At 33.8% G+C, this 12,163-nt stretch overlaps 1 protein-coding gene across 2 annotated transcripts in view; it reads right to left on the bottom strand.

Annotated features, from left to right (window-relative positions):
* The window catches only part of LOC106474864 (synaptotagmin-10-like), a 64,248-nt gene that overhangs the window by 6,660 nt on the left and 45,425 nt on the right, over window positions 1–12,163 (bottom strand). For both annotated transcript variants that reach the window (XM_022380103.1, XM_022380106.1), the window contains 2 exons: window positions 7,437–7,557; window positions 1,044–1,215 (listed from right to left, as the gene is read on the bottom strand). In XM_022380103.1, the coding sequence (XP_022235811.1) occupies window positions 1,044–1,215; window positions 7,437–7,557 (293 nt within the window). The remainder of the gene's footprint in view (window positions 1–1,043; window positions 1,216–7,436; window positions 7,558–12,163) is intronic.

The raw sequence follows: 12,163 nt of genomic DNA, 5'->3' as shown, positions 1-12,163 counted from the left end.
TACTCTTTTACCAACGAATAGTGGGATTGACCGTCACATTATAACGCCCCCACGGCTGAAAGGGCGAACATGTTTGGTGGGACGGGGATTCGAACCCATGACCTTCAGATTGCGAGTCGAGTGCCTTATTCACCTGGCCATGCCGGGCCATTCTCAGAGAACGAGCACAACCCAATGGTTAGTGTGCCTGACAATGGATCTGAGTATCTGTGATTCTCGACCCGTTACAGCTGCTCTCAAAAATACCACGCCACACTTTCATTCCGTGGGTTTGTCATAAGAGTAACTGAAAAATCTCACTATTCAGTTAGCGTAACCAATAAGTTGGCGATAGGTGTTGTTGACCTGCTGCTTTCTCTCTAGTCTGTAACTTCAAAATGAGGGATGGCAATCGCAGATGGTCCTCAAGAGTCCTTGTGCGAATTTTAACAAACAAACAAAAACAAACTAACTTTTAGTATTACTTATAAAAATGCTGATATTGTTATAAGTCATATTGGCAACGATGTCGCTGCCATTGGTGTAAAAATGGCGTTATTTGTAAAATTATACGTTATTTAAGGTTAAAACAATTCTAGTTAGATAAATAACTCTTTGAAAATCATTAAAAGGTTTACATAATATTAATGTAAGGATATGAAATGTTCAAAACGTCTTTGTTAATAATATCGGTAAAAACTGTTGTATCTTCAATGGTTTAAGTAATGTATTTTAATTGGTGGTTAACATAAGCGAACAACTTGTTGGTAGCCATGTATATTTAAGATGGCCGAGGTTAATGAGTTCGTGTAGTTTAGTTAACAGATACAATCCTAATGTTATTAGGAGAAGCAAAATTATTTCATTAAAAATGTTAAATGACATTAATTAATAGGTTAACATTTTCGATAAGATTTTACAGCAATAATTACCTGTCATAGTCGATGACCTTGAGTAGTAGGTTAACATTTTCCATAAGATTTTACAGCAATAGTTACCTGTCATAGTCGATGACCTTGAGTAGTAGGTTAACATTTTCCATAAGATTTTACAGCAATAGTTACCTGTCATAGTCGATGACCTTGATTAGTAGGTTAACATCTTCGATATTATCTGCTGGGACATCAAACACTAACGCTTCATTATAAACAGGGTTTAAAGTTGACTTTTTGACGGTTGTCTTTTTTTTCTTTATTCTCTTTCCTTGACATATGAGAGACACTTTAACGTAGGGATCTGGAAGAATAAAATATCGGAATTTCAAAGAAATTTCCGGCTTTATTTGCAGGATTTAGGCAGATATTTCAGAGTATAATGTTATTATACAATTCTTTTGCATGCCAAGATGTTATATATAAATATTAGCCTTGATATGCTAAATCAATGAGTGGTTTGGTTTGCCAGTATGTAACTACATAAAACTTCATGTCTCACAAGTAATATACATATTGGATAATTCTAATCAAGAGAGTATTGCATTTTCAAGCTATATCAACTCTAATCAGCATAGTTAAATCTATGATAGAGCACGTTATTCCAGTAAGCATTGTTATGTATATTGCATACGGGTAACAACTGGCGAGGATTTTATTCATCTACACTCAGTTGTACGTTTTTCTCCGAAAAAGAAGAGGAGATATATTTAGCTATCCAGTTAAAAATTGGTATCAAGGTATTATATATGAAAATCAAGCGATACATTTATGTTTCCCAAATTTCATATACATAACTGACTGAGAAAAATGTATTCCACTGTCGTTCCAGCTGTGCTGACAAGAACTGACACAGCTAGAAACTGATCAAATTGATCCGATACGAGCAAAAATGTAACATATTTGTGAGACGCGTTGGCTTATGAGGTTACATTTTGGCAATTCTGACTGGTTTAAACTATCAAGGTAACTGAAATATGTATCGAAGTTTGCAAAGTTTAAGAAAAATATCCATAAATAAACTTTTGACACGTTTGTTCTCGTTCACAGTTGTGGATCCTAGGTGCTGAATATGAACTAAAACAAAGATGTAAAGGCAAACAAATATAAGGCATTCCACCTTTTCTCTGCATTTATTGAATTGAATGAAGAATGTATGAATCTTCAAATAAAATTCTGCAAAAGAAGGTGTATAGAGAGTATTTTATAATGATCGTTTATAGATTACAAATATACTCTCCAATGGCTCAGCGATAGTCTGAAACCTTATAACGCTAAAAACGGGGTTGCGATACCTGTGATAGGCACAGCAAAGGTATTCAATTGTATAGCTTTATGCTTAACGACAAACAAACAAACACATATAAAATAGTGCTCTGTAAAAAATTGGTGTTTTTCATGAAATAAGAAAGCCCTACAAAAAATTAACTGTGATCAGAGGAGTCAGTTTTTATGTTACTCGTTCCACAATATTGCACAATCGAAGTAATATTTTAAGAAATTAAAAAAATGATTGAAGAAGTCTAAGTCTGCTTTAGATTTTTATCTCCACATTTTCAAAGTCTTTCTCGCTTTCTGTCTCTATCTATATATATATATAAAGGGGAAGGTATATTTTACACTACAACTAGGAAAAGTACTATATAAAATAATATCAGATGTAACTTAATTTCAACAGAGAAGAAATATTTCACAAAGAAAAATGTTAAAACCAATTATTTCATACAGAACTAAGCTACTACACAGATATAGTTTTAGGGACGCAATATGTTGAAAGTTAGTGTTTTGAATTAGTTCCAACTTATTTTTTAAGTAACAAAGCAAAAATATTAAAAAAAACGAGAGAGAGAGAGAGAAATAAATGTTTATTTAGGCACGAAATTCAATTACATAATATAAGACAAACACAAGCTTTCATAATTATATGAATAGATTTAACGAGCCACTTTTGAATGAGGTGTATTTGTAATAAAGACCAGAATGTTATAAGACGATGTTGTAGAATCTGCACTTTTGGACTGTTGCGACACAGTGAAGTAAAAAAAAAAAAATTCATAAAACCATGAAATGGGCATAATTTGTACCGATAAGTCTAATGCGTGATATATATATTTTTAAATAATAATTAATTTGAAATGAAATTATAGTTACTATACTACATCTGTAAAATGGGGAAAGCCTTTATATAATCTCAACTATTTTTCCTTACGCAACCAAATTAAATTTGCCATATTTAATGAAATTGGTAATTTGAAAATAATAATTACGTTAAAACACATGACTGTTTAGCAGTTATCGTTTTTGAACCTGGTTAAAAGCTGTTATATTCATGTTGGTAAATACCAATTTGTATTCCTAGCCATTTTCGCGATAACGCCATCAACACATTTTTACACATGAATTTTAGTCGCAACTTCCATGTCATTAGGCCTACGCCATGATTTGACGAAGAATTCCAGAACATCACATTATTTATACATAATCAAACTTCACTACTTCTAGTGATATACAACAATATGTATATCTTAAGTGACAATACTAAAGTAGAACAGAAGTGAATAATCTTTCAAAGGTAATTACTATGAATGAAAGTGAGCTTTAATTTCAGAAAATATAATTAATTGAACGTCCGATATTTTGTTCTGTCAAGAAATAAATAAATAACTTTTTCTGGGTGTCACATTGAGTAATTTCTAGTCAATGTGATTAGATAGATATGATATTATTAATATATACATATAATAATCAAGTTTCTTATCACACTGTAATTTAGATTAGTGTTTGTCGTGGCGAATTAGGTTTTTCGATTTTTTATATAACCCATTCAACTTCGAATTTGGGTGTTAATGTTGATACATCTTCCTAAATAACAATTTCAGCGTTAGAAAAGAAAAATTATCTCAAGTTAATCATGTCGAAAATTTAGGAAATAATCACACGTTATATTCTTTGTTTGTCTTAGAGCAAAACCACATTGGGCCATCTGCTGTGTTCACCGCGAGGAATCGAACCCCAGAGTTTAGCGTAAACCTACTGCTGTCTCACCGGGGGACCGCACGTTATAAAAACGACGTTCCAGGCCCCGTACCAGCTTGTAGCTACTTCCTCATCGTCGATTTGACGATCATGATTGTGTACTATTGCCCATGTCACAATTTTTATTGTAACAAGCGGTCAATCTCAGGCCAAACATCTTGACAAACTTTCCACAGATCTTCTCTTGAACTTGTACTTCAGCTCCTAAGATCACGTTTTAGTAGACCAAAAGCACAAACGTTCATTATAGCTGCTACTTCAGAGTATTTAACAAGTATGTGGTCAATTGGAATTGTTATGATCATAGAATCTTTGGCCATCTTTTAAATAAAAAGACCCTTTGATTTCGAGATATTGCTGGAAACTTGTGAGCCGTCAACTTCAAATCCTTTTCTTTTATCTTAATAGTATCAGATGATATGCTCAGCTTCATTACAATGGCTTTCCGAGTTGGAGAGTTTTACTTTTGAAACTACAACCTTCACTTTGCGGATTAGGGTGTTAATCCGGTTAGCTTTGGTTGTTGTATTGGTGCCCGATATTATCTTGTACGTATCGCTATGCGAATTATTCTGCTTCATTGATGAATACTGAAGGATCCCTACTGAGAAACGATATATGTTTTGGCTGAATATCGTTCAGCAATCTTATTGTAGAAGGATTTCACATGACTTCACTCAATCATGTTGCCGGCCAAGTGACAGAACTACAGCAAATACAACTTATACAGCATAAATTGGAAAATAATAATGCAGAAAGTATACGGATCAGGTGTCACAGTAAGTTTTAACTTAGCAATATATCTTACTCTTACATATTTCATATTAACTTGTACTAGAAGAGATATGAGTGCTTATACTTGTAACGCTAGCTTAGAGCTGCCGGTTTGACCTACAATATGGCTTCTAAACTTTGTGTCACGTCATTCTATTATGCAGATAAAAGCCCCCTATGCAACATCCTTTCTCTGAAAGACCTGTGATACCTTTTCCAGCCATAAGTCTAATGGCGGCATTGCATTCAGTGTCGAATGATGAGAGTTTGCTGTGAACCAAACACATAGTTGTTCAACATGTTGCCCGTGGCGACATACTACTGCATTAGCACATGAAATAATTCTTATAAAGTGCGATTAATCCTTTGTATCATTAGCGATTTTAAACAAGACTTAGAGAGTAGAGTAACTGGTATTATTTAACATTATTAACATTAGTTAGCGATTGCTAGATCTTTGGTAAATAGTAACAATTAATATACATTTTATTGAATATTTTTATAAATAATTTGCATCTCAGGTTTCGCATTATTTTTTATTTTAAATGCGAAGTGCTTTTCCTACTTTAAAATACATCAGATCATTCAGCATTGTGAGAGGAGGAAGATTACATGGACTTTCAACTGAAAAGATCTGGAAGAATAATAAAATTAGCATGAAACACATTTCAGTTATGTCTGATTGCAATCAGTGAAACTGAATGTAAGATGGAGATGTAAGAAGAAAAAATCATGACTGAATCAAATAAACACCACATATTCTAAGAACATGTCACTATGGTGGAAACTGACTTTAAAAAACGTTATTAAAAAGCTATCAGTAATAAAGTAGCTGACTTAAAAACGTTAGCTTTAAATGTCAAATATAGTTATCTCAATACACGATGCAACAAAAGGATTTCTTAAATGTTCTAGTCTACCTCATGATACTGGTCCGCAAGGGAATCATGACGTCAGCGAAGCTCGCTTGTTTATGTTTTAACACAGACCAAAATACTACAAAACATATTGTTTGAATAGTTGTACATTTGCTTTCACTCGAGTCAGAGGTATCACTTTACTTTCAGCAAATAGTAGAAAGCGAATTTCAATCAAAGGATACCTTTCCGAATATAAATTTCTCAGGAACCTTTAAACATCAAGTAAAATAAACATAACACAATATACAGGGTTAATCGCACTTTATACAGACGATTTGCATATGCTAATGCAGTAGCGTGGCGTCTCAGGTGAGAGTCGTGGTGTCATGCTTAACACCTATATATTTAGTTCTCATCATATTTTCGATATCCGACAGTGCAATACCGCCACGGATACTTACAGCTGGACGATTATTTGCAACCCTTTCTGAAAAATCGTTTTCGTATAGTGCACTTATTAAACGACGTAGTGCCAAAGTGCACAACATTTTGAAGAAGTTACCTTTTAAAGTTTCCTATGGTAACAGGTAAACTCGAACAGCAGGGAGTTAAGGGCAGCAGAAATCTCAGAAACCGCACCCTAAACTAATCTCGAGTAACGCCCTCATCCACAAAGTGAAGAATATGGTTACGAAAAAGAACCCTCTGAACATCACCCTCCTTCCGAAAGCTATTGCAATAAAGTTGAAAATACTACTTTGCAGTAGTGTAACCTTGGTTTCAAAACCGGAAGGTGGCCAGTTTCAGTAGCTGGAGTATGCATGAGGGTATTCTATAAAAGTAGTCTTTGAAAAGGTGCGGAGGGACATGTTCTTCGCATCTCTTGTGAAAATTACGCCAATGTCTTTTTGTGCCGTTAACAAAACAATAAACATGAGCAAAAGACCATAATCTTCAAACCACACCTTGAAATCACGTACTTTCGTGCCTTTGTTCTGCTTAAACGTGATCTTGGAAAATGACTCCACGTAAAATGGAGAATACCTGGAAAGTATGTCACAATGTGTGTTGTCTAATATTGACTCCGCCTTTGTTAGAACGAAACTTATCGTGTGGGCAGTAACGCATAATCATGGACAGCATAGTTAACACGATCCAATGCAGCAGTAGACCTTGAACATTGTTTTTATAAAATACAACTAACCATCAGTATACAGAATTAAAATTACAACAAGATGATAAAACACGGTTTTTTTCACTACAACAAAATCGCTTTTTATTTGCCAAAATAAACAAATGTTTATGCTCATATAAAATTTAAAATTCTCGGTTAAACTTTTGCTCATTTTCGAATTTCAACACAGTCTACAAAAGATTACTCACAGCAAAGTATTTTCTTATGTTCAAGTGTATTTTTTTTACCAAAGCCACAGCGGGCTATCTGCTGTGTCCAGAGACAGGAATCAAACCCCCGATTTTAGCGGTGTGTAACATGTTCAACATGAGAGGCCTTTGATGAAAGTTTTTCAAAAACAGGTGTTGCGAAAAGAGTAAGTAAACATAAACGTGTATGAGCAAAATACTAATACGTAAATGAGAGTAATGATGTTAAGATAATAAGACAAAATCTGAAAATTGAGAGATACGAAATAAAATTAAAGGATGAACGAGCTTATAAATGGATTATATAATTATATTATCAAGATATTGGCTAACAGTAGATGCGAATGGAATAATGTGTTCAAACATTTAATTCGAATAGAATGGTTTTAATAAAAAAATATTTAAATTCAAAACATTGGCTGATTTGCAAGAAATAGTTGAAGTTCAGAGATACAAAGATTTTTTTTTTTACCAGACGATCCGGTGATGTCCATGGCTTTTAGGCTTCTTGCTTTCATAATTGTGACAGTAAGTCTACCGGCAGTTGGAAGGTAGCACAGTGATAACATCAGCTCTCCTAGATTTTCTTTGTCCTTATTAGAAACCGTCAATAACAATAACTATATAAAATAGTTAAACTAAAAAAAAGATATATCATCATCTCTTACAGAATTTTATTGTCAATGCGAAAAAAGCACTAATAAAAATAATGTATATGACAGTTGAAATTGAAAAAATAAAATATTCTTATTTCACAAGGATTCTTTGTTCTTTTAAGAAAACACGAATGGAAATAATTTCATGTTACTGTTAAAATCAAAAAAATGCAATCATTAGCTCTTTCAGGATGTTTTGTCCGAGTTAGGAGAATGTAACTATCAATCAAAGAAAAAATCAACCCTACAAAGTTACATTTGCTTTTATTAGCAAAGGCAAATAATTAAGTAAATACATCAATTGTAACTAAGTCAATGATAACGTTAGCATATATTAGGCCATTTATGTTCTTGTGAAAAGAGCACAATAATCAGTTATACAAGTTAATTCAGAAGTCCATTAACAGGCAAATAATTCAGCAACAGAAAGGTATAGGAAAATAACTGTTAGTGATATGGGCCTACTCTACGACATTAACATTGAGATCATTCAAGATCATCTTCAGAATCATGTCCTTCGGAAATATTATTAACATGCATCATACACCCAAGATGTCAAGATATAGACAACAGTAAATGAAAGATGTTAATAAAAAAATACCAAAGTCACTCTTCAAGAACAATAGTTATAGGCATAAATGAGCTCCAACCATGCATATGAAGTTATGTTACAAAACATTGAAATTCGATCATGGCAAAGTTGTTACAAACATCTAGGATTGAATTACAAGTCTAAATTTTGAATAAGCATGTCTTTATACCTTTGAAGGGTCCAACATACTAAGCCACTGATGAGGTCCGGGATGGCCAGGTGGTTAGGGCGCTCGACTCGCAATCTGAGGGTCGCGGGTTCAAATCCCCGTCACACCAAACATGCTTGCCCTTGCAACTGTGAGGGGCTTTATAATGCGACGGTCAATCCCACTATTTGTTGGTAAAAGAGTAGCCCAAGAGTGGTGATGACTAGCTGCCTTCCCTCTAGTCTTACACTGCTAAATTAGGGACGGATATCGCAGATTTTTCTAATTCTAACTTTTTTCTGTTGATTCTACGTGCTTTTGAATATTATAAGACACGTACATAAAATATTACCCAATCATTGCACTGCAGATGATCTCAAATCATCTAAATAATTGCAAAAACATTATTTTTTTAGTCATACTGTATGGAGAATGTTACCAGAACACCCGGGTTTCTGCCAGACTGTACGTTGAATGGTGTCTAGATGAACATCATCTTTCACATCACGTAGAAAGAAATGTGTGTTAGTGGCTTACTGCAAGTTCTTTAACGCATAGACACCATGCGGGAAGACCAAGAACAGTAATCAGTATTGACAATGAAGCCACCATTTTTTTGCATTTATAACACCTAGGTAACACTTTGAACACATCTATTGATCGGTTGCCACCATTTCGTGATACTGTTAAAATGTTTTTCTAGTCTGCATATATGCCTATAACTGTTGTTGTTGTGTAACGATTTTGGAAATTTTTGGTAGAATGTATCATATGTTATTTGATACACTTTTACAACTAACATAGTTGGGTGTATGCTGCAAACTAATAAACGCTTTGAAAGATGTGACCTTGAAATTACCTTGGATGACCTCAATTCTGTACCACTAACAATTATTTTCTTATACTTCTCCATTTCTGGATAACTCTTCTGCCAATGGACTTATGAATTGTCCGGTATCTATCAGTTGTAACTATAGTGTACAAATGTAATAACTGTAGTTCTACTGAATGATTTGTCACTGTTCGGAAATACACTTAGAATACCCCCCCCCCCCCCCAGTGGCCTAGCATTAAGTTTCCAGGCTTACGACGCAAAAAACTGGATCAAGACCAAGCGAAACCAAAACTTTAGATTAAATTTGCACACCAGTTATAGCTGTAGAATAGAAAAATGAATTTATTCAGTCGAGTAGACAGTTTATTCAGATAAAATTGTAAGAACTAGTTGTTGAAGAAGCACTTCCTGTTTTGTTCTTCTTTAAAATGTTTAACGTGGTAAATACTGCAGACGCTTATTTATTATTTATCTCAGTAAAGGCTACATGAGAGGAAACAAGTCAACAATATAATAGAGTACAACATCGACAGACATCAATCGAACATGTATATAACAAAGTAAAATATCTGCGTAACTGTTTATCGGGGATTTTTGGCATCTGTTACTGAAGTTTTGACCAATTAAGTATAATTTACAAAGAGATAACTTCAAGGAACCACATAATACTTATAGCGATCTGTACTTGATTTCTGTACAAACAAGTATGATTTTTATCAGAATAGAAAGAACTGTTGGGTTAACCTCCCCAGCGGCACAGCGGTATGTCTGCGGACTTACAACGTTAGAAACCGGTTTCGATACCCGTGGTGGACACAGCACAGATAGCCAATTGTGTAGCTTTGTACTTAATTTCAAACAAACAAATAAACTGTTGGGTTACATCAAGACACACCAGTGTGTGGTTCGGCCAAAACAACCTGCTCCAGGACACACTGTACGATATTAACAGGAGCGATAATTTCGCGATATTCCACCTTTTGTATCTCGAAATTTGGTAATCCAACTAACACATATTTTCAGTGAATGTGCTGTACTGGACTCTTAGTTCACCTACAAACTTTCAAGGCAATCCATTAAGTAGTACCTGAGATACACCATCTCCAATTTTGATTGAGTTTTTTCCTATTTTTTATTTTTATTTTCCTCGCACCAAAAGTACGGAACATTTACTTGATAGAAAAAAAATACTTAACTTTTATTGATTTTTTAAAAACTTGGTATATTGATATATCTTTTCAACCTACAATTTGGAGTCTCATTTGGTGTAAGTATAAGCCAGATAAAGTTATTCACCAAAAACCGCTGTAAATATGACGGAAAGGTTTGCGCACGCCTACGCAAAAAAAGTCACGTGAGCTATAGGTCTAACATTTTTACTACAGCTTCACCTAAGAGTAAAAGTGGACCATTTTTAGTTTTTTTATCATTCGGATTAAAGACGGCTGATTTAGAGCAACAAAACTAAAAGGTGAAAGGACGTGCAGATACACAAGTATTGGTTAGACCAAGCAAACTAGATTAACAGTTTCTAGTTCAAGTTTTCAAAAAAATCATACGGGTGGACGGTTATTATTGATTATTCATTCCCAACTTTTAAGCATAAGTTTACTAAATTTAATGAAATTATTCTAATTAAAAAAAATTTAGCGTCACGTGATATTAGCTTAATCAATTAGCATAAGTAATGATGCTTGATACAGTTGTACTTAATGCATGGAGAGGGGGGAGGTGATGACAAGAAACTGTTAATCTAAATTCCCTGTCGTTAATATAAAAGAAACTATTAACACTATCCTAGAGAGGAAAACTACCACCATATAGTTTAAATAATCTGGTTGGTTCTGTAAAGTAAAGGCCTGTTCCTAATAATACGGTTCCGATCATAAAGCTAATGTGGTTTACTATCGAGTGCCACTTTCTTATTTGGTGTGGTTTGTTGGTGTATATTGACAAAAAGTCATATCTAATCAAAAACACCTTAGGTGTGACAAAAAAGGTGCGGTCAAAAAAGGATTGATTTAAAATGAAAACAATAAATAAATAAACATTAAATATATTGAGGAAGGAACATATTACTGAAATTTAATTAAAATTGATAACTGAAACTAATTACGTGTAATTAATAGCCTAAAACATGCACGAGTTATTTACTTAACAGTGGAATACGCGATCTGTTATCTCTTCTACCACGGTTTGAGTAAACTAATATATTATGATCCATCGTCACAATTCAATTTATAGTTTAGATAGAAAATAACTGTAAATAGCTACCAGAGCAAATATATATATATAAATATTATGGTACAGAATAAAACAAAAAAGAGTTTCTTCCCAAAGGACGTTGTTTTGACATCGCTCCGGTCGTAAAAATAAAAAAAATATAAGCATAAAAATACGACAAATGATCTTATAAAAATCTAAAAGTGTCTATGAACAAGAAGGAAGATACGCAACAGTATGTTTTCTTTAGTGTATCCTAATTCTGTATTTGATGGCCCTAAAGCTTTCCATTCTGATTTTAAAATGTCACGTGCAGTCCAAGTCACGAGGGCTTCAGCAGGAACGTCGCCCACTCTCATTAAGATTTAACGGAAAAGTTCATGGATGTACGTAGGTGGCAAAGACACTCAACTGTAAGAATTGGAAATGTTTGCTATTTTACAGAGCTGGAAGCAGAAACTTTAGTCCATTTTACACTGTGTTTATTTCGCAGAATTTCTTTGTGCAAGAGTAATTGTCTTATCTTAAACAAACAGCTTGAAAATTATAAAATGTTTCTGAAGGATTTCACGCCAAAGAATGAAATCTTTCGAGTTTGCTTATTTGAGCAAATACGAACCTCGGCTAATATAGTTTTTGTTTTTTGTTAAAAGAATGAACAAATGTGTTTTGCGGGAACAATTAGAGATTGTATTTGATCTAAGTGTTAATTGTTTGTTTTTGGAATTTCGCGCAAAGCTACACG

Source organism: Limulus polyphemus, unplaced genomic scaffold, assembly GCF_000517525.1.
Source record: "Limulus polyphemus unplaced genomic scaffold, Limulus_polyphemus-2.1.2 Scaffold143, whole genome shotgun sequence".
Classification (NCBI taxonomy): domain Eukaryota; kingdom Metazoa; phylum Arthropoda; class Merostomata; order Xiphosura; family Limulidae; genus Limulus; species Limulus polyphemus.
This window is presented reverse-complemented; position numbering and strand designations above follow the sequence as displayed.